Source organism: Halichoerus grypus, chromosome 7, assembly GCF_964656455.1.
Source record: "Halichoerus grypus chromosome 7, mHalGry1.hap1.1, whole genome shotgun sequence".
Classification (NCBI taxonomy): Eukaryota; Metazoa; Chordata; class Mammalia; order Carnivora; family Phocidae; genus Halichoerus; species Halichoerus grypus.
In genome coordinates, this window is record NC_135718.1 from 85,667,849 (window position 1) to 85,690,779 (window position 22,931).

The 22,931-nt window shown below is 59.3% G+C and overlaps 1 protein-coding gene across 1 annotated transcript in view; it reads right to left on the reverse strand.

Annotated features, from left to right (window-relative positions):
* LOC118527345 (calpain-8-like) overlaps nt 1-22,298 on the reverse strand; it is a 43,799-nt gene extending 21,501 nt beyond the window's left edge. The window contains 8 exon segments of the mRNA XM_036079120.2: nt 553-627; nt 2,510-2,595; nt 4,662-4,751; nt 5,576-5,744; nt 6,444-6,577; nt 7,268-7,386; nt 13,979-14,048; nt 22,062-22,298. Of these exon segments, the coding sequence (XP_035935013.2) occupies nt 553-627; nt 2,510-2,595; nt 4,662-4,751; nt 5,576-5,744; nt 6,444-6,577; nt 7,268-7,386; nt 13,979-14,048; nt 22,062-22,298 (980 nt within the window).
* Nucleotides 22,299-22,931: the final 633 nt, after the last annotated feature.

The following is a 22,931-nucleotide window of genomic DNA, read 5'->3' on the forward strand; positions in this document are numbered from 1 at the left end:
GGTTCTGGGTCCACAGGGCAGGCTCCAGCAGAAAGGAGGGCGTGCCTACCAGGCCCAGCACGGAGCAAGGGGCCAGCTCTGACCCTGTCCACGTCCGCGGGGTCGCTGTCCCAGTCCCTGGCTACTGTTGGCGTCTCCATTTTATAAGAGAGCCCCCCTGCACGGCAGAGGGACGGAACAGTAAACAGGCCCTGCCTCCGGGGTCGGGCACCTTGGAGCCTGCAGAGGTGTCCTCCAATTGAACTCTGCCCAGCAGAGATGACCCTAGTCCACGTCACGCTCAAGGGGCGTCCCTGTCATCAGTCCTAGCCCCCCTGCAAAGGAAGTCACCCTGTCTCGGGGCTAAGCCCAGCTTGGCGAGAGACGAGTGGTGCTCTGCCTCAGTAGATGGAGGCAGGGACGCGGACACATGCAGGCCCCGAGGTCGGACCGCACGAGGGTAACGGGGGAGAAGAAGGACGCCCCCAGAGGGAGCCATGTCGAGTTCCTGAACCCCTGGAGACACGCTGCCCCTGGCCACCTCGAAGGATGGCTCCCGCCGACAGGGCTCACCAGAACTCGCCGTCCTCCACTTTCTTGTCCAGCTCCGCCTTCTGCCTGGAGTCTATGTCATTCCACTCTGGGGCACTGGGGGAAATCGCAAAATTAGAATCTTTAAAAAGCGAAGCGAAGGTGGTCATTCGTGAAAGGCTTGCTGCAACACACGCTGTTTCCCACAGCTAGACGTCCCCCTGAGGGCCAAGATGGACACGAGCCAGACCCCAGTGGACAGGGGGGACAGATGGGGGGACACACGCCCGGGAGGGACGTGGACCGATGACATGAACCCCAGTCATGCCGCTGGGACGTGGCCCTAATTTCACTCCCAGGGTGACTTCCATTTCTAGCTGAGACTCCCAGGCCCCAAGGACAGGATAGTGGGTCCAAGAGAGGAGGCGTGACAGTGCCTGCCGGGCATGCACCCCCACGTCCACGGGCAGGTCATCGTTCTGGCTCATTGGTCAGGTGAGGATCCTGGGGGAGTCGGACCCTCTCTGGGCACATGCACACCGTCCACTTCCCAAGCCACCAGCAAAGGCCATCAAGCCCAGTGGGGCAGCAATTTCCCTGAAGTCGTGTCACCCGAGAGGCCTCGTGCTGTGGCCTTTCCGTGGCCATGCCCAAATACTTCATTCAAATGTCATCTCCGGCCGCCTGACCTTTACCAAGCTAGGTCTCCTGAAAATACGTGTGCAGCATCTAGGAACCGAGCAGGATCAAGAAGTCCCTTCTCTGGATGCCTTCAGCAACCCGCAAGCCCCCCCTCCCCGTGTGAAAGCCCGGCCGCGCGGGACCAAGGGGTCACACAGGAGGGCACCCAGGACCCCTTCAACTCATGGAAACATTCATCCATCAAACCCAAATCTCAGAACGTGCTTGTTATAAACAAAGCGTAGGGACAAGCTGGAGAATTCTGGATCTGACCTAAATCTCCCAATTGGTTTTTGAACCTAAAAAAAATCTAAATCATTTAACTGGACGTTGGGCTGACTTTGGGGTGTGGCTCAGAGACGCAGGGTCCTCCTGCCCGACCAGCTGCTACAGAAATGGCCCCGGTCCTCTCCTGCCCCCACCACTGCCCCCCTCGCACCTGCCCCAGCCTCCCAGAGACGTGGGGGGTGGGGGGAGCTAGTCAGGGAACGAGATGGGGTCACAGAAGCCCTCTGGGCAGCTTGCTAACCAGCTGTCAGCTGAAACAGCCAAAACTTAGAGTGTCAATTTTGTTCAGCCGGGACCCCCTTTCTGGGCAGTTGCCAGAACTGAGGTTTTAGGTTTTGCTCCAACTTGGACAACGGAATCAGCCTCTGTGGCCCTAGGGAACCACGTCTCTCCGTGGCGCACACCTGAAGGGAAGTGCGCGGTGGTGGGCAGTGGTGGGCAACATGGCCGCATGTGCTGAAGCCCCCTCCCAGGGCCCTTGCGCCATCGAGGAGCATGGGCAGTGCGGGGCGGCTCCCGCGAGGTTAGGGACCTATTGAGACGGGTATATTCCCATTTCCCAGGCGGGAGACCTGCGGGACGAGACCCTGTCTGGCCCTTCATGACCTTGTCGGTAGAGCAAGCGCCCCGTCCTGAGCCAGGGCGCCACGCCCGTCCACCCACCGCTGTCTACCGCCAGCCGGCCCCTGGGGTCGGATCCTAAGCTGGGCGCTGGGGGGCTTGGCGTTTGTCAGAGACCAGGGTCTGTGCGGTGGGAGGCGTCTGATCACCCCGGTGTGGCAGGTGGGAAACAGGCAAACCTTCCAGAGAGGGAGCGGCCAAACCTGCCAACGCCAAGCATACGCCCGGAGGCCAAGAATCCAGAGCGCGAGCTCTGCCTTTCTCAGCGGGACCCACGCGGTTCCCCTTCCTGGACAGCCGGCTTCCTCGGAAAACGCGGCCACGCTCACGCGCCACGGGTCTCCGCAGGACCGTGTTTTGCGTGACGCCTTTCCGCAGGGGGAGGCGGGGACAGGGAGAAAGAACCTACTCGTCACTCCAGGCCCCCGTCCACTCCACTTCGCCCCACGGGTTCCGGAGTCTGATCAGCTTCTCAGGACGGCCCCGGAAATCCACCTGCAAGGTCCACACGCGGAAGCCCCTGAGCCGCTGGGCTCCGCTGCCCCGAGCTTGTGACTGCCCCGCGTCCGCCCCGCTTCCGCCCCGCGTCCACCCCGCGCGTGCCCCCCGCCCGCGTCTGCCCCCACCCGCATCTGCCCCGCGTCCACCCCACGCCCACGTCTGCCCCCCCGCCTGCCCCCCGCCCGCGTCTGCCCCCACCCGCATCTGCCCCCGCGCCCGCCCCGCGTCCGCCCTACGTCCACCCCGTGCCCGCCCCCGCCCACGTCTGCCCCGCGTCTGCCCCACGCCCGCCCCCCCACCCACGTCTGCCCCGCATCAGCCCGGCGTCCACCCCCCGCCCGCATCTGCCCCCACCCGCATCTGCCCCACGTCTGCCCCGTGTCCACTCCGGGTCCACCCCGCGCCCGCATCTGCTCCCCGCGTGCCCCCCGCCCACATCTGCCCCCACCCGCATCCGCCCCGCATCTGCCCTGCGTCTGCCCTGTGTCTGCCCCCCCGCCCGCATCCACCCCACGCCTGCCCCACGCCTGCCCCCCGCCCACGTCTGCCCCCTGCCTGCCCCCCACCCGCATCCACCCCGCGTCTGCCCACGCCTGCCCCCCACCCGCATCCACCCCGCGTCTGCCCTCACCTGCATCTGCCCTGTGTCTGCCCCACGCCTGCCCCCCGCCCACATCTGCACCCCCGCCCGCGTCTGCCCCCTGAGGACTCGCACTTTCCAAATGTCCCCAAACAACCACACTCCTGTTTTAATGCATGTTTTCCAGGCATGGCCAACTGCTCTATTTTCCACAATTTGGTTGAATAAACCATGCATCTGGCTCACAAACAAGTTTGTGTCGGCTTTAACTTGCATTTCGATTTTGTAGTTGACTAAGACTGACTCTTAATCCACCAGACCAAAGGACAGTAAATGCGCAGAGCACAGTGGTCAGCGTTCAGCGAGGATGCACTCTGGACGAGGCATGGCGCTAAGCCTTTCAAACACACTGTCACCGCACCGAGACCTCAGGGCGGTCCTAGGAGGTGGGTGCTGTTACCATCTTTCTTACAGCTCAGAAATCCTAGACTCAGGGCGTTACATCACCCTAGGTCAGAACGTGGTGGACGGAGGATGGGCCCCCAGGCAGTGTGTCTGCAGAGCCCATACTTGGAACCAAACCCATACTTACTGCCTTCCCTGGCCACTTGCTGAACACTCACCAGAGCCCCCATGCTCACATTTCGCACACACACACAGACACAATGAACATTAGGTCTTCTGTGTCCTACTTCCCTTTGTGTCCTCCATCATGCCCTGGCCCATGCTTACACACGCATGCTCAATCTCTACTTGGGAACGACTTTACTAAAGAGTGTGTTTTCAAAACACAAGCACCCGTGCAATTTTGATACACAACAAAAACTTGAGATCTCATCGCATTTCCCTTTTGCCTTGGCCATCGGGAAGCTCAGAGCAAAGTTCATTTCTCAAGGGCAGCCATGCCTTTCGCCTGGATTGTCTGGTTATTTCAGCTTCGTGGTTTGGTTGTGTCTGCGCTCTTCACTGTGAGCCGCTGCCAACGCTTTTTCCAAGTGGGCAGAATATAGTAAATAAACACAGTGAAAACTGCAGCCCATGCTTTCTGCTTGGGTTGGCGAGGAAGGAAAAGGGCCGCTCCTTCCCGCCGCTGTGCCCCATCCTGAGGGAGCCGACACCACTGCCTTCACCCCCTTTGGGGTTCTACTGGTCTCAACCACTGCGCCTGTGCACACACACTTCTTAGACCGCCTATGGAATCTAACGGATCATCTCTGCAACTTTCTCCAAAACCGTCCTCCTGCCTCCAGCCACATCTCATCTGCCTGTCGCTGGAGCCCACGGAGCTGTCGCTCACACCGGCCGCGTGATCCGTCTCCGAGTGGGGAAGAGTCCAAAGGGCCCAGGAGCAAGAGCGGCCCATGCACGGGTAGCGTCCGGGCAGCCAGGGAGGGACCTCGGCGGGGGGAGGCTCTCCCTGGCGACCTGGACACGTGCAGCATCACCACCTGCTCCCCTCACCTCCCCGGCCAGCTTTTACCTCTTGGGCCCCAGTGACGGAGTAGGCATGGCTCTTCACCAGCTTCTGGCAGGTGGTCACCTCTGCTCCTGCTTCAGCTGCACTGGAGACCTGATTGGGAAGGAAGTCCACGGATGGTGGCCAACCTTGACCCCGACCTTGACCCTGACCCCATCGGGGCTGGCTCCGGGCGGCGCTGGGGTGCAGCTGCGGTGGTGACCTCGGGAGCAGGTGGTGACCTCTGAGCAGACCTGCAGCTCCAGGCCAGCGCCATGTGGCTCCGGGGACCGGAGCACGGCTTACAGGCTTTAAATGCCACCAGAAACTGGGAGGTCACCTGCTCTCCCCGAGTGACCCCATGCCGCCTGAAGAAGACCAATTATCCAGGACGCCGGCTCTGGGCCAGTCTGCTGCTCCAGTGTCTCCCCCCTTCTTCTTCCACAGACCCCCTCTCTGGGCCCCATATCGTCTCCCCATCAAACACACACTTGGGCTGAGATTTGGCAGAGACGTGCGGTTCACGTGTCCGAGGTCACCAGGTCAGGGACAGACAGGGGCAGGGACAACAGACCAGCTCCAGTGTCCACGCGCCCCGGGGCCCAGACAGCCAGCCCCCCAGGCAGCGCACGCACCCTCGTTCCAGACCCACTCCCCTTCTCCTCAGGGATCTCAAAGTCCATCAAGTATGCCCCTCGTGTATCTGTTTCCTGAAGCCCCACGAAAGGGGGGCAGCGAAGGTAGGACGCGGGATCCAGGGATCAGGGCTCCGTTCTCAGGGCCATTCCCTAGTACTACAGACCGGGGCTCCCACGGTGCACCCCCGTTCCTAGCCACTGATAAGGTCCGGGACCAGTGCATCCCCAGACTTGCCCATTCAGCCCCGGATGCTGCTCTGGCCCCTTCCCCCCCACCCAGGGGGGAGCAGAGAGACTCACATCAATGGAGCAGGCCAGCAGGGACCCTGCACGGAGGGCCTTCCGGATGATCTGAAACAGGTGGGCTGGGGGCTTCTTCAGATCATAAAACTCAGAGATGCCGCCGGTCAGATCCTCAAACCCCTCCACCGTGGACCCTCCAGTGAGAGCCTCATAGGAACCGTTGAGCCTGTGGGGAAAGAAAGAAAAGGTGCATCATCCACAAGTGAGGGGCCCGCGTGGGCTGGCACTAGGATGCAGAGTGGACCGGAAGACAATTTTGTGTTGGGTCAGCAGGGAGCCCCGGCTGCGGTTTGCAGGAACGAATCTCGGGCCACCTCCCACCAAGCCACACCACCACCACCACCACCCCCCACCTTTTAAGAAGCAAAGTGCAGCTTTCCTAGCACCAACCCTGGGTTCCTGGGTTCCTGGGGGTTGGGAGCCTGGGCAGGGGTTGGGGGAGAGAGCCCCAGGGGCTTGCTCTGGGAAGAGGGCTGGAAAGGAATGGGGTTGCAGGACAGGGTAAGTGACATGCATCAGGAGAACCCACAAAGAAGGTTCCCACGTGGAACGCCAGCAGGAAGGGGGGTGAGGACTGGCATCAAAGTGCACCTGTCCCTTCCTCTTCATCATTCTTTAATAAATTCACCTTGACCTAGGAACTGACCTTGGAATTTGAAGGAGAAGGTGGAGGCACCAAGACTCTGCAGATCTTGCCCCCCACCCCTCTGATCCACACCCTCATGGGGGCAGTGCTGAGCCGAGAGCTCCTGGCCCCAGCGTCCAGGTGCTGGGGAGGACTCGGCGCGGCACCCCGAGTTCGGGGCGGGGTGGGTGCGGTCCTCCGGAGACACGGGGGTCTCCCAGCCCCGAACCGCGTACTCACTTGGCGTAGGCCTTCTCCAGCAGCGCTCCCCAGAACTCGCTGCCCGTCTCCGAGTGCAGGAAGAGTAGCTCCCCATCCTTGGTGGGCAGCCTGTCGTCCACGACCACCTCCACCCACTCGCCGTACTGCCAGAACTGCAGGGCAGGGGACACGGGGCAGAGGCCCCTCAGACAGCACCCTGTGCCGAGGGACGAGCTCCGAGCCCCCTGAGAGCAGGCTCTGCGTCTTCCGTCCACGCTCACAGGAGAGGCCAGAGAATACAGGACATGTGGCGTCCGGCGTGTCAGTGAGGAGCAGACGCGCCCGCGTGGGTCCCACGCCTCGGGACCTCGGGACCTCGGGACCCCTTTCCTCGTCAAGGCCGCAGGGCCAGGGAGGGCAGGGTGCATGGGAGCGGCAGTTCTCAGACCAGGGGAGCGTCTGGCTCCCCTGCAAGGACCGCTGGACGAGGGCTGCTGGGTCTCTGGTTCGGGGATGTGGGGTAGGACCCAAGGGCATGGGAAGAACCCCCGAACAACACGTTCTGAACAGTGAGTGCCTGCTGATAAGTAGAGCACAGTCCTGAAATGTGTGTCCTCTTCCTTATTCTTACCGACATTTTCTTTTCTCTGACTTACTCTATGCTAAGAACACAGCATATAATACACTTGACATACGAAACGTGTGTGGGTCGACTGTATTCTCGGGAAGGCTTCAGGTCAACTGCTGGCCATCAGGGGTGAAGATTTGGGGGAGTCCAAAGTGACACACAGATTTTTGACTGCATCCCGAACCCCATGTAGCCGCAGGGTCACCCGTGGTGTCCAGGGCCATGAGCACAGTACCTGAAAACGGAAGATCCCCGCATAGTTCTGCTGGAAATCCTGGCCCCCCGGGACCACGCGGCGAAGCAGCTCTCCATTCAGGGTCAGGGAGGCCAGGGCGGCCAGCAGCCAGCAGTCACCTGCACCGGGTCACAGGGACACACTGGTCAGGCGGGCGCACGTCCCTGCCCTGTCTGACCTCAGTGTCCCGCTCAGCCCAGCCTGTGTCACCGCTGCCCTCCCGCGTCAGATGCGCCGCGTCCTCCTGTGTCTGAAGGTCACGGCGTCTCCCGCTGCTTCACTCCAAGTCCTGTCCTCCGGACGGGAAGTTCCCTGCTCCCTCCTTTGTCCCCGGACACTGACCGTTTTACCTCTAACCACCGATGGCTGGGGTGGAGGATGCAAGGACAGAGGACGATACGGATCCCACCCACGTGTCCAGCTTTCCTCCGTTGCGCCCACCAAGAACCTGCCCTCCAGGAAAACTCAGATGCACCTGCCCTGGCCTTTCCCGCCGGGCAGGGCTGCTTTGTTCCCTCCCCTGACAAGTCCTCATGGCCCTGCCACCTGTGGCCTCTCCCCTCCCCTTCTCTCCGGCCACGAGTCACTCTGTTTCTGTTTCCTGAAGACCGAATCTAAGTTCTGCACACCGATCACAAGCCACCTCGGGTCACAGCACCTGCTTGCACATCAGCTACTCGGTGGAGCTGCGGCGACCCCGCCTCCCTCCCGGGGCCCTGTGACCTCCCACGGTTCCAGTGCCCTCCCGGAGCCCCAGTGCCCTCCCGGAGCCCCCCAGCACCCGCCCCGGGGGCCCAGCGCCCTCCTGGGGCCCCAGTAACCTCCCGGGGCCCCCCAGCACCCTCCTCGGGGGCCCAGCACCCTCCCGGAGCCCCAGCGCCCTCCCGGAGCCCCCCAGCACCCTCCCCGGGGGCCCAGTACCCTCCCGGAGCCCCCAGCACCCTCCCCAGGGGCCCAGCGCCCTCCTGGGGCCCCAGTAACCTCCCGGGATTCCAGTGCCCTCCCAGAGCACTCCAGTGATCTCCCAAGGCTCCAGCGCCCTCCCGGGGCCCCCCAGCGCCCTCCCAGGGCCCCAGTGACTTCCTGGGGCACTCCAGTGACCTCCTGGGGTTCCAGTGCCCTCCCTGGGCCCCAATGCCCTCCTCAGGGCTCCAGCGCCCTCCCAGGACCCCAGCGACCTCCTGGGGCCCCAGTGACCTCCCGGGGTTCCAGTGCCCTCCCAGGGCCCCCCAGCACCCTCCCTGGGGCCCTCCAGCCAGCCAGGTTGTGGATTCCTGGCATCCCCAGCAGGCAGCTGACACACAGTAGGGGCCCAATAAACGCTTGATGAACAGCAAGTGTCTGAATGACTCGATGGATTACAGTTTGTTCTTAGGCAAGCCCCCAGTGACCCCTGCCTGTTTGCTCCTGAGTCTCCCTGGTCTGTGGGAACAGGGAGCCCAAGAAGACACGCACTAGGCCTGACGGTTCCCACCTCCGCCAGCATCTGGGGATGGGGGAGATGATGAGGGAGGTTCCCAGCACAGGTCCCAGGGGAGCTGACAGGGTGACCGCCCCGCAGCCCCCTGTGACACACGTGTCCTCGCGGCCCCTCCAACATTCTTGCTCCTGGCTCAGTGCCTCCATCAGCCCACCTAGAGCACTCCTCACACATTACAATTCAAGGCATGGAAACTACGCAACCCTCAGTTGCTGACATCAAACGGGGCTGCCCAGCTGGAGGAGCTTAATTTTCTTTTCATCTGCCTCACTCGTGACATCTCGCAGGTCCTCCTGGCACCCGCGGCAAGTGCAGGGCTCCGAGCAGGGGCGGCGGCTACGCAGGGGTTTGGATTCCTGCCAGGGGCTGTGTCAGGTGTGTGAGGATTATCGGGACAGGAATACATCCAAGTCAGCAGTGCCCCTTCAAAGAGTCCTCTTGGGAGGATGGACATCTATTCTGCTCAGAACATTTCAGGAACTTGTCTGGGGACCTGCCTGGAAGCCTGTGGCATGTTCACTGGGTTCTTCTCCGTTGGGACGCGGCTTTGACCTTAGACCATAGTTTTAATTTCCAGAAGCAGCCAAGAATAAGGTGGGTGGAAAACCTGGGAAAAATTTTGATGGACAAGTCCCTCCTTGCGGCCACCTTCCAGCAAGATCTGTCCATGGGGGGCACCTGGGTGGCTCAGTCGTTAAGTGTCTGCCTTCGGCTCAGGTCATGGTCCCAGGGTCCTGGGATCGAGCCCCGCATCGGGCTCCCTGCTCCGCGGGAAGCCTGCTTCTCCCTCTCCCACTCCCCCTGCTTGTGTTCCTGCTCTCACTGTCTCTCTCTGTCAAATAAATAAATAAAATCTTTAAAAAAAAAAAAAAAAGATCTGTCCATAGGTTAGAGTTTGGACTAACCACGGAGCTAGAATGGGGGGGTCCTGGGTCACTGACCTCAGGGGAAGTCGGGGAACCACCTGAGCTTTGTTTTTTCTACTCCTTACTCAGGTTATACATACAATGGGTTTAATAGTTATTAAAACAAAAAAGTGATTTTTTAATTCCACTTAAATAATGATCCCCTAGAGCCCTCCACCCCTTCCACCCATAGGCCTCGGGGCTTCCAGTAAACAGACCCCAAACCTAACAATGAGGGACTCTGGTTTTAAGTCCACCAAGAGACAGTCATCCTGAGTCAGGCTTTGTTAGAATAGAAAGGGCTAAATCAGAAATTCCCTTTAGGTCTGAACACCTAATGTTATTATAAACCGTAGGTAGCAAGAGCTCAGGCTCCAGCTTATGGGCACTTCCCAAACAGCAAGGAGAAGTAGAGTTGCCCCTGGGCCACCAGCAGAAGGACAGGGGAGGGGAGCAGGGACAGAGAAGAGGTCAGGTGCTGGGACTTCTGCAGTAGTCCCTTCGTGAGGCTGATGAGTGGCAGGAGCAGGAAGAACAGTAAAGCCGCAGATAGGGTGAAGATGAAGCCAAAGCAGAGGGCATTCTCGGGGACCCCGGGAGCAGGATGACTGGCAGCAGCAAAGAGGGTGGCGGCACAGGGCCTGGAGGCAGAGAGGAGGGGAGATGGCAGCCGCCCGGGACAGGGAGAACGGGGCAGGTCCATCCCACCCGGAGCTGTGGTGGCTTCAGGGTCGGACCTGGGAGCCCCCGGGGGGAGAATGGGCCTGACCCTGCATAGTCGCACCCCCCTGGGGCCAGCCAGGACCCCGGGGACAGCTCTGGCACCAGCACCAGCCAGCCAGGGACGCTGTGATTTATAATAACAAATGCAGGCTGGGTCTTAGACCTGTTTCTGGGCTCAGAGCTCCTGAAACCCTAGGCTGCTTTCTACGCAGTGGGAGAAAGCACAGTTCTTTTGTTATGTTAACGAGGTGGCTTTGGAAAGCCCCTAGGTGACCCAACTGGTTGCCAGGGGAACCAACCCCAGGATGAGTGGGCTGGAGCTTTCAGAGCCACCCCCACCCCCTGACCCGGGAGCCCATCACCAGAACCAGTGATTTCGTCTATCAAGCCTCTGTCATGAAGCCTCCATAAATACCCAGAGGCTTCCAGCCTGGTGCACGTGTGCAGATTTGGGGAGATCAGCGCCCCGAAGGGAGCATGGAAGCCCCTTCCCCAGACCTCACCCCATGCCTCTCCTCCATCTGGCAGTTCCTGAGCTGTATCTCTTATAGGAACCCATGCTCTGAGCTCTGGGGGCCCTCCGTCTACAGCTGATGGGTCAGAAGCCCAGGTGACAATGGGAACAGGAGCCTGAGGTCTGAGGTGTGGGGGGACAGTCTCGTGGGGCTGAGCCCCTAACCTGTGGGGTTCTCACCCTGTCTGGGCAGACAGTGCGTCAGAACTGAGTGGGATCCAGGACACCCTCTGGGGTCACCCAAGGGTTCTCTGGCCTTCCTCACATCTGGGTGCCGTCGTGGGGAGGCTGGAGATGGGCCGGCCTTAAAGAAGCAAGAAACCACCCAAAAAAGGCGATTGGATGAGGAACGTTTATCCAAAAGAGATGGGAACCTTTCGGAGACAGGTGGAAACACCTGTGATTGGCTGGCTTGTGTTTCCCTCCCCCTCGCAGTCAGCGGGAGTCGGGCGGCGGGCAGAGAACAAACCAGGGGAGCAAGCAAGGCTGTGCCGACCAACCTCACGTCTGACCCTGACGCAGATGCTGACCTGCTCACATGGGCTTGTTTGTAAAAATCCACCTTCGGCATTTGATGGCGGAGGAGGCCTCCTCTGCCGGCTCAGAGTTCACAAGCAGGCGCCGTTCAGCTCTGACATCACACCAAGCCATCCCAGGGGCCTCCCCCCCTACTCCCCACCCCCACAGCGCGCCTTCCGGCCTCCCGGTTCATCCTGCCTCTGGCCGCGGTTAAAACACACGCACTTGTGGGTCCTCCGGCTTTGCCGACACCCCCAGCTAGCTGGCTACACTGAGGAGGCGGGCGTTGGGCCACAGACGTCTCACGGACCCCAGCCTGCAGTGCCAAGTGAAGGAAACCTCATCCCTATGAAAGTGTCGGAGGGATTGGGAAACTCGTATCTTGACGACTAGTGAGAAGATCTTAGGACTTAGTCCTTGTGCAATCAATTGCGCCAAGCGGGAGAGAAAACAGCCGGTAAGACCAGAACCAGATTTGGACCTAGAGCTTCTTACTGCCTTAGCCCTCGGGCCCCTGGGACATGAGTGGGTCCAGCTACAACAGGATCTCTCAAACCCGCTGATGCTCGAGCCGCATGATGCTGGGCTGTCCCAAGCGTTGTGGGATGTTCAGCAGCACCCCCAGCCTCCGCCCGCTCCATGCCAGGGTGACCTCCTGACCTCCTACAGGCCCTCCGAGCCCCGTAGTTATACCACTCTTCCTTCCCTCCAAACCATGCCAGCGCCAGCCCTCACCCCTGCCGGCACCCCTGCAGAGGCAGAGCTAGACATTTCCGACCCTGGGGACAGCAGCTGGCCTGGGTTCCCAGGGCCCTGCACCACAGCCCCGGCCTCCCCGGTGGCCAGCCTCCATCCCTCGGACGCCCCTCTGCCCTCTGCCCAGGCTCCACCCACGAGACACAGAGACACGTCTTTGTTAAGAGGAATAAGAACAAACAGGTGCCCAGCAGAGTCCACGGTCTGCTACCTCCAATGCAAGAAAGCATCGAAAAAAACAAGAATTTGGATTTGCTTGAATTTGCTAGAAGAACAGAAAACGGTCACAGGGCAGCGAGCACGGGAGGAGAGAGGCGGGAAGCGGACTCGTCACGGCGCAACTTCCAAGTGTTTTAACCCGTGTATTCAAAATAGTAATAAAATAACTGTAAGCAAGAGTAATAAAAATGTTTTAAATCCGGAGTAGACCCCACTGTGTGGTGTCAGACTCTAAAGTTCTGAACACATGTTGTTGGCGGTGCGCCCGCTCCCCGAGCGGCACCTGGCACTGCTCTCTGATGGGGAGCCTCCACCCACCACGTGGGGCGGCCCGGCTGGCTCTCGGCTGCTTTGACTCGGCCCCCCCGCACCCAGGGGCAGCCACCTTTCCACCTGTTGACCCTCGCTCCAGGCCCTCAGCCCCCTTCTGCTCCGTTCACGCAAAGCCACTGTGCGCTGGGCGCACCTCGGGGCACCTGCTGGCGGCCCCACTTCCTTCCCACGAGCTGGATTCAGAGAGCGGTTGGGTCCATTTGTGCCCAGCCGGCTGCACGCACTCGCCACGACAACGCCCAGGCCTCCTCCGGAAGCCCACTTCTCTACTTGCTCAAAACTATTCAAGGGAACCTCTACTCAAGCCGACAATTAAAAGGCACTTACTAAATAGCTTTTCTGAAGTTAAAACATCTGTAACGAGAAGCTGTTAAAGGCGTACATTCAGAGCTCTGTTTCCAGAGACACATGCTAATTAGGTTAAACACTGAGCTCCAAGTAAAAAGGCAGAAGGAGAAGGGGCAGGACACTGCCCCCACTCCCCCCACCCTGAGCCACCACACAAATGGCTCGAATGGCACAAGGGCTTGGGGCACAGAGGCCGCGGCTCTGGGCAGTGGGTGCACACCCGTGAGGGACGCCTGGACCATTCCCACAGCTCTGCACTCCCGCTCCACGAGCTCCGGCCGAGGGCATGTCGGCTAGCTACACTCCTTAAGGCCAGGACATGGGAAGCATTTGAAATTAAATGCCCGTGAATTTCGGATTCATAAAGGCTTCCAGCAGGCTGAAGAGAAGGAAAAGGAAGGAGGGCACCTTCCTGAAAGGAAAGGGGTTTCAGGTCTGTGTGGATGCGGATCTTCTGTTTGCTTTGCTGATCTTCACAGGCAGGACTGTTTCCCAGGTACCTGCGTCTCCAAGTGTGGTTTTGCCGCCGTCCCGGGAGGGGGTGCCCGGCTCTGAAAGAGAGCTCGACTGGAAGATGGGATTCTTGTTTTCTCACTCATTTTAAAGCATCTGCTGGGACAGCCCACAGTCATGTGGACATGGCCACTCCATCCGGCGAATTGTGCCCACTTACAGGCAACGACTGTCAAAGCACCACACAGCCCACTGTCCACGTGTGCCTACAATCCTGGCCCGTTACTCCTGTGTGGAAGGGGTTTGGTGGCCTGCAGAGATCTCCCCAGGGGAGCCACAGTTCTAGCATCACAGACCCATGCGAGGAGCACAGACCCACACAAAACACCGCAGATGTGATGTCAAGTCCCTTTACTCGTTACACACACAGCCGCCCTCGCCCCAAATAGTCGGTTACTCACCTAGACTCCCCTGACAGATGTCTGTGCGTGTGGCTCCGCCCACGATAAACTGGGGGCTGGGACACAATTCCTGAAAGCAAGTAGGACAAAGCATGAGTCACAAGATGGCCAGCGCTTGTGGTAGCCAGGGTCAGGGAGCTCCAGGGTCAGAGCGGAGCCGGGAGGAGGCCAGGCCACCTACTGCACGCCCCTCGCACTGCTGCTGAGGACTCTGCAGCCCAGCGAAGGAGGATGTGGCGGGGTGTGCAGGCAGGGGTGCAGGGCGGGGGTGCAGGGCGGAGGTGCAGGGCAGGGGTGCAGGGCGTGCAGGGCAGGGGTGCAGGGCGTGCAGGGCAGGGGTGCAGGGCAGGGCTGCAGGGCAGGCGTGCAGGGCGGGGGTGCAGGGGGTGCAGGGCAGGGGTGCAGAGCAGGGATGCAGAGCAGGGATGCAGGGCGGGGATCCAGGGCAGGGGTGCAGGGCATGCAGGGCAGGGGTGCAGGGTGGGGGTGCAGGGCAGGGGTGCAGGGCATGCAGGGCAGGGGTGCAGGGTGGGGGTGCAGGACAGGGGTGCAGGGCATGCAGGGCAGGGGTGCAGGGCAGGGGTGCAGGGTGGGGATGCAGAGCAGAGATGCAGGGCGGGGATGCAGGGCAGGGGTGCAGGGTGGGGGTGCAGGGCGGGGATGCAGGGCAGGGGTGCAGGGCAGGGGTGCAGGGCGTGCAGGACAGGGGTGCAAGGCAGGGTGCAGGGCAGAGATGCAGGGCAGGGATGCAGGGCAGGGGTGCAGGGCAGGAGTGCAGGGCGGGGATGCAGAGCGGGGGTGCAGGACAGGGGTGCAGAGCAGGGATGCAGGGCAGGGGTACAGGGCAGCAGCCGCAGCCTGCCTCCCCGCCGTCCACCAGCGTCTGTGCTGCGTGGAGGTGGGTGTGAACGGTGGTGGGAGAAGGGCAGAAGCCGAGGCGCTAATGTGCTGCAATATGACCTCACTCTCAGACAACACCCCTATTTGCACAAAGAGGATTAGATCAATGTTCCACACGCTAACTAAGTGCTGTGCACGCTCATTAACTGCCCGGAGACGTGCCGATGGCCCCAGGAGCTGACGGAGACGCGGAGGTGTTGGGCGTGTTCCGCAGCTGACGCGTGCTCCCTCCACTCCCTCCCGTCAGGGTGGCACCGGCCCTGGGGCGCCGCTGGGGCCCAGCGAGGCACTGTCTTCCCTGTTTAGCCAGCAGGATTGCCGGGCGCCCACCCCGTGCACGCACACACCACTGCACAGGGCGGGCAGGCACGAGGGCAACGTGGGGAAAGGAAGAAGGAGACGGTCCTCACACTCGAGGTGCGTCCAGCCTGCGTGGGAAACCCGGACTGAGCTTCACGGAAAAGTCGGAGAAAAGCTGAGCGCATGAGAACAGGTGCGGGCTCGTGCACGAAGGGGGAACGTGAGAAATGCCCGGGACAGGGTGCGTCTGGAAGGCTCTCTGGATGGAAGAGAACGCCCGCCCATCCGTTAGAAAGGCCCTAGGGTCTAGGAGCAGAAGGACAGGGGGTCCGGCTAGCCAGGCAGATGGTCAGAGGCAAAGGGGCCCCTGGGCGTGACTGACTGCAGGTGCATCAGAACACACAGGGAAGCAGACAGCCGGGCTGGCGCCGGAAACCAGGTCCTGCAGTGGCAGCCCCACAGCCCTCCCTGCACAACGTCACCAGCTCCTGCCTAAGTAGGCAGAAACAGCGCCTTTGGGCTGGCTTTCCTTTCTTCCAAATATTAAAAAAATTCATTCACTTGTGTTTTGTTGAAAAAGTAATATATGCACATAAGTTTTTAAAAAGTCTAAGTAAATAATGCCGTAAAACAGAAATCTCTTGCATTCAGATTCCTCGCTGTTCACATTTCCTATGTATTCTTCCAGAAACTGTCTGTTCACATAAAAGCACATCGACACATACACCTGTTTTTATCACAAATGTCTTGTACATTCTTTCCTAGCAGAGTGAGCCTTAGAATTTCCTCGTAAGTTCTGCTAGCTCTTCACCAGCCCTCTGGGGGGCCGACCTTCCATCTTATTTGTTTCCTGCTTCTGCGATCTCCCAAATTTAGACAGAGACCTGGCATCAGCCAAGCTAGGTGTTCTCAAAGCTGCAAATTCGGAAGGTGGAGAGATTTGGAAAATTAATAATTAAAAAGGGAGGGACACGGGGCGCCTGGGTGGCTCAGTCGTTAAGCGTCTGCCTTCGGCTCAGGTCATGATCCCAGGGTCCTGGGATCGAGCCCCACGTCTGGCTCCCTGCTCTGCGGGAAGCCTGCTTCTCCCTCTCCCACTCCCCCTGCTTGTGTTCCCTCTCTCGCTGTGTCTCTCTGTCAAATAAATAAATAAAATCTTTAAAAAAAAAAAATAAAAAGGGAGGGACAGGATGCCTGGTGGTTCGGTCGGTGAAGCGTCTGCCTTCGGCTCCGGTCATGATCCCGGGATCCTGGAATCGAGTCCCGCATCAGGCTCTCTGCTCAGTGGGGAGTCTCCTTCTCCCTCTCCCTCTCCCTCTGCCCCTCCCCCTGCTTGTGCTCAGTCTCTCTCTCCCTCTCTCTCTCTCTGGGTCAAATAAACAAATAAAATCTTTTTTAAAAAAGGGAGGGACAAAAAATCACATTAAATTTCATTTGAAAAAGAAGATGCTGCTTTGGGGGCGCCTGGGTGGTTCAGTCGTTAAGCGTCTGCCTTCGGCTCAGGTCATGATCCCAAGGTCCTGGGATCGAGCCCCGCATCGGGCTCCCTGCTCAGTGGGAAGCCTGCTTCTCCCTCTCCCACTCCCCCTGCTTGTGTTCCCTCTCTCGCTGTGTCTCTCTCTGTCAAATAAATAAATAAAATAAAATAAAATAAAAAAGAAGATGCTGCTTCGTTGAGAAGGAAGGGAAGAGAAGGCGCCGAACGGGTCTCAGAATCTTGCTCCTTAAAAACCCTCTTAAAATATCGTCCCCTCCCACCACCCACTCATCCTGAAATCTGGCTTTCCCCTTGGCCAGTAACCACAGAAGGGGCGCCGTTGCCCCAGGTGCTGACTGCTCCCTCCCCCTCGCCCCTCCTGGAGCTCTCCTCTCTGGGTTTCTGCATCCCTCCTCGCCCTTGACCGTGTCCTCACGTTTCTACATACTCCTCCTCCGTCATCTTCTCCTTGCTCTGCTCTGCTCGCCCGTCCGAGTCAGGGAGCCCCCGCCGCCGGGGTCCTCAACGCTCTGAACGATCCCCCTTCCTGCAGCAACACCACGATGCCCTCCTGGGGCATCGCCCAAACCCGGCTTCAACCACCAGCCGCGGAGTATGACAACCCCGATGGCTCCCCTGAGCCGCGCAAGCCAACCTCGTGGGCCACGCAGCTCACGGGGTGTCGGCTGCAGCGACTCAGAGCTAATGGGTCCACATGTCCTGCTAACATCTTGCGCCCAGTGTGGGAGACGGAGCGGTTCTCACGGGCCCACGGCGATTTCGTGGCTTATGGGCAGAAGGGCGCGGGGTGGTCTACAGGCAGAGGGGAAGCGCGGCGGCTCACAGGCCATGCGAGCCATCGCAGAGTCCTCCCCATCACCGCGGCCCTCGGGTGGCAGAGGCGGGGTAAAGTGGCAGGCAGAGCGGTGTGGGGAGGCGGCCTCCCATGCCCTACCCTTCGTCCTTCGGAACAAGCTCGTGTCTTCTCAGTAACCGCGTTCACTGCCACACCACAGACACAAATTACTCGGGCCGGAATCAGCCCGACGCAGGGCACGGGGAGCCCCGGGCACCGCGGGGCAGTGGCTGCGCTCCCCGGGGCCGATCCAGAAGCTCTGGCCCGGCGCTGCGGGATGCCCCATGCTGCCGCCACCGTGGTCACCATCGCCACGGGTTACAGCCACGTCACGGTCCAGCAGCCTGCCCCTCCAGGGCCCGGCCCCGTTGGAGCTTCCCGCCTCAGCTCGGTCTCCCTGGTGCTGGCTCTCTCATCACCAGGGACTACCACCTTCCTCGGGCCGTGCTTGCCCTGGACACGCACGCACGGCCCGCCTGGGCCCTCCTGCCCCGCTCCTTCCGGCCCTGCTCGAATGTCCGCATGTCCGCGTAGTTAACCGGCCTCGATTCCACGGTCAGGTGCAAGTGCTTGCTCCCCTGAGCTCCCCTGCATTTCGTCGTGTGTGAGCTTCACCCTCTGACATGAATAACAGAGAGTCCTGAGCTCGGTGACGTGCCAGGCGCCATGCTAAACCCCGCGAGGTAAGTAACGTCATTATTGCCCTTTTACAGGGGAGGGAACTGAGTCCTGGGGAGGTCAGGAACTCACCCCCATCACAGGGCCAGTGAACGGCACCAAAGGGACCAGAATCCCAATCACCTGACACCCGAACCCAGACTCGCAGCCACGGGCTGCGTAACAGCCCTCCTGCTGTCTCCCTCCGACTAGAGAGAGCTCCTCGAAGCCTCTGCGCCCACATCTGCCCACGACCTGCACACAAATACGGCTGAACTGAAAACCCCCAATTCATAGTCCAGAGGCAGCTGCTGGAGGAAGGGCGGCAGCCCCGGAGGGAGGCCTGTCCCCTTATCTGAACCCTAATCTCTCAGCAGTCACACCCTCCACATCTCCCTTAACCTGGGCTGGCCACTTCCTGGGTCCTTACGGTGCAGCTGACTTCACCTCGCTCCCGGCTCTGCATTTCTCCTGAAGATCAACAAACTGCTCACTGACAGAAACGCACAGAGAAGAGTCTCATCCACTCGGGCCCACGCACGCCGGGCAGCCCTCACACCACAGGCCCAGGCTGGGCAGGGACGCGGGGGGTCGGGGAAGGGAGAAAGGAGAGCACATGGGGGCTCTGCGGAGAGCTCCCCTGGTCTCGCACGCCTCCATGGCGTCTGCCGAAGCACTGCCGCTCTTGCCCAATGCTACGGGGAAAATCACCGTAGAGTCATGAGAACCCAAACTTGACCCTGAGATCTTCAATCTGGGCAAGCCTGTCTTCAACCTTTAGAACAAGAGCCCAAGCAGACCTTCCGTTTAGCAGCTTAAAAATAGGCAAAAAAAATAGGGGCACCTGGGTGGCTCAGCCAGTTAAGCACCTGCCTTCAGCTCAGGTCATGGTCCCGGGGTCCTGGGATGGAGCCTCGCATCGGGCTCCCTGCTCCGCGGGGAGCCTGCTTCTCTCCCCCACTCCCCCTACTTGTGCTGGCACTCCCTCTCTCTCAAACAAGTTTTTTTTAATCTTTAGAAAAAATAGGCCAAAAATAGGCAAAAACACCTGGAAGTGGCAGAATGCCAAATTTTATGATTTCGGAAAACAGATCTAAGTAGCAAGCTTCATCTATCATCAAGAGGGCGAACGCATCTATACATGGATGTTTAGCCAATCCCATCTGCTTTCCCCTAAAGGCAGGTAAAAGTCAATGCCTTTGCGGGAAGCAGGGTCATCAGAGCCGCTGGTGTGAAGCCCCTGAGACCGACATAGTCAGGTGTCTCCCTGAAATTCAGCCAGTGAAACAGAAGAGCCAAGAACCCAGTTTAAACACAAGCAAATGACTCAAACAGACAGTTGCCCAAAGAAGACATCCAGATGGCCAACAGACGCATGAAAAGATGCTTAACATCACTGATCAGCAGGGAAACGCAAATCAAAACCACGATAAGACACTACCTCACACAGGTCAGAATGGCTAAAATTAGCAAATCGGGAAACAACAGGTGTTGGCGAGGACGTGGACGAGAAAAAGGAACCCTCGTGCGCGGCTGGTGGGAATGCAAACTGGTGCAGCCACTCTGGACAACAGTATGGAGGCTCCTCAAAAAGTTAAAAATAGAGCTACCCTACAATCCAGTAAAAGCACTGCTGGGTATTTACCCAAAGAATACAAAAATCCTAATTCAAGAAATACGTGCACCCTGATGGTTTATCTATAGCATTATCTACAATAACCAAGATATGGAAGCAGCCAAGGGTCCATGTATTGATGAATAGATAAAGATGTGGTATGTGTATCACACACAACAGAATATTACTCAGCTATGAAAAAGAAAGAAATCTTGCCAGTGCAACGACTCGGATGGGGCTAGAGAGTATAATGGTAAGTGACATAAGTCGATCAGAGAAAGACCAATAGCGTTATGATTTCACTCATACGTGGAATTTAAGAAACGCAACAAACAAGCAAAGGGAAAAAAGAGAGAGAGGCCAACCAAGAGAACACACTGCTGGTCACCAGAGGGGAGGGGGTGGGGGATGGGGAAACAGGTGATGGGGATGAAGGGGTGCACCTGTCGTGATGAGCACCGGGTCGTGAATCACTACACAGTACACCTGAAACTAGTATAACACCGTATGATAACTGGAACTTAAATAAAAACTTTCTTTAAAAAGAAACTTTAAAAAGTACACTTTGTTTCTTTAAAAAATATCAAAAATAGAATCACCAAGTGATCTAGTGACTCCACTTCTGAGTATACAGCCCAAAGAATTGAACGCATGGTCTCAAAGAGATATTTGAACAGCGTATTCATAAAAGCATGATCCGTAAGAACCAAAAGGTGGAAGCAACCCAAATGTCCCTCGATTAACGAATGGATTACGAAGCACATGGTGTACGCATACAACAGAATCATCTTCAGCCTTAGAAAGGAAGGACATCGGGCACCCGCTACCCCGTGGATGAACCTGGAGGGCATCGTGATGAGTGAGATAAATACTGTGGGACTCCCTGGAGCGGCCACACTCACGGAGACGGAAAGTTGAGCGGTGGCCCCAGGAGTTAGGGAGCAAGGGGCGGGGGCCGGCGTTGAGTGAGGACAGAGGCTCCATTTTGCAAGATGAGCAATGCTCTGGAGGTGCTGGTGGGATGGCTACAGCAGTGTCCATGTTCTTGATGCCCACTTAACACCAGTTACGATGGCAAGTCTTACGTTACGTGTGTTTTACCACAATTAGAAAGAGGAAAGGAAGGAAGGAGAAGAGAGACAGAGTGGGGAGGGAGGGCGCAACGGAGCAAGTGAACTCATTAGGGCCAAGCGGGACCCCTCATCCCCGTCTCCCCCACCCCAGGCTCCTTGGGGTCCTCCAGGTCCACTAGAGCCCACCCTCCTGACACCCCGGGGTCCCGTGGCTCGTGGCTGGTCCCGTGGAGCACTTCTGTCTTTCTTCCCAGGGTGTCCGTGCTTGATTCACGCGCCTGTCTCCCCACCGTCTCCATCAGAGCCGAGACCACAGTTGCTCCTCGCGACTCCCCGACCACCGTCCCCACCAGGGTGCAGCCAGCCCCCGGCACAAAACATACCTGTCCGTGGAATCACCTCTTGAAATGAGAATATGAAACAGATTCCTGGCCCGGATTTTGCCTACACCCTGGACAAGCCGCACAGGTTTCCAGGGTACGGGAAGGTGGGCCGTGGCGGGCTGCAGGGAGCAGGGCGGGGGGGTCCCTCCGGCCGTGGGAACTGTGTGCAGACCGGGCAGGAAGAACAGCGACCGGGCAGAGGTAACCGGAGCTGGCCGGTGGTCCTGACCACGGCCGAAGAGCCCTTCTCTCCTCACGCTCCCTCCGCCACCACCAGCGAGAACACAGGTCCCACGGCTTGGTTTTCCCATCGTGGTTGAGAAGACAGAAGGGGCCTGGCCAGGGGCCACTGAATGTGGTCCCTTGTGACCCATTTTGTGTGCTGGACACAGGACAGAGCCCTTGATTCTCACGGTCTCACACCCACCCTGCAGAGGGGCTCGGATCCCGCAGCTCAGATCATGTGACGGGGGCATGGAGCAGGAGGCCATGGGCCGAGGTTTGGGGAGGACGGTTCCCACCCCCTGCCCTTGGGCACCATTTCACAGATGAGAAAGCTGAGGCTCACAGAGATCAGCTATGCAAGGAAGGCCCAGCTGGGGTTCGAACCTAAGTTGTCCACTTCCAAAGCCCAGGGGTGCTCTTCCCTCTATCCCTCACTGCCTCTGAAAAGGGTTTAAAGGAGGGCGGGGGAGGGGGGTTCTGAAATATGGGACCGAGGAACTTAGGATCCGGAGGAATGATTTCTCCCTCAGCTGTTTGCCGGCAGACATGAAGGCCCTCCGTCCTGTGTGACTCTCAGCCACGGGCCGGGCTACTTACCCTGGGCCGTTTCCAGACGATGCCTTGGGTTTGGGGGGAGTGTGGTCCCAGATCCTTGTAGCCCAGGGCGGACGGGCATGCGGGGAACTCCGGGTCCTTAAAGAGGACCCCTGAGTCCAAACATTGCCGCCTCAGGCTCTCGAAGTCCTGGCCCAAGTACTTCACGGCTTTCTGGTGGGAGCCAAGACCTTTGGCTGCCGCCCGCTGCCGGGCTACTCTGGCCGCCGGGGCTGACATGGCCATGGGCTCCGCGGGGGAGATGGCGACGGGAGGGCAGAGCCTCGCTGGACTGTCCGAGCGACACCTGCCACCAGGAGGGCAGGCGGCCGTAAACCTTTATCAGGGAAGTGAGTCACCGCCACAAGTATGTACCGAGGTGCTAATGAATCTCACCCACCTTCCCCTTCAGCAAACAATTAGGAGGCTGGGAACCTCACGGGGCCCCTCCCTAAGAAATCTGTTGGGATCGCAGCCATCTCCACCCCAGGCAAGGCCGGCTTTTGGCCCCAGTGGCCGAGGTGGGAAGACCGGTCCTGCCGCTTGAGGTGGGTGTCTGCCCCGACCCGGGGCGGTGGCTCTGAGCAGGATGAGGACGAGGGGCTGGGGGTTCTGCTTCCCCTCCAGGAAATCTGCTAGGGAGTCGGAGATACCGGAGATCCACACGGCGGATCAGGGTGAGCCCCCGAGAAGGCTGCTCCGCGTGTGAACGAAGGTTTTGAGTTTCTGTCCCAGCTCCACCAGTAATTAGCTCTGTCACTTTGAGCAGGCCATTCAACCTCCCTTCCCCTTAATTTTCTCCTCTGTAAAATGGAAGATAATAGTAGGACCCGCCTCGCAGGGCTGGGCGAGTGACAAGCTGGAGCGTGAGCG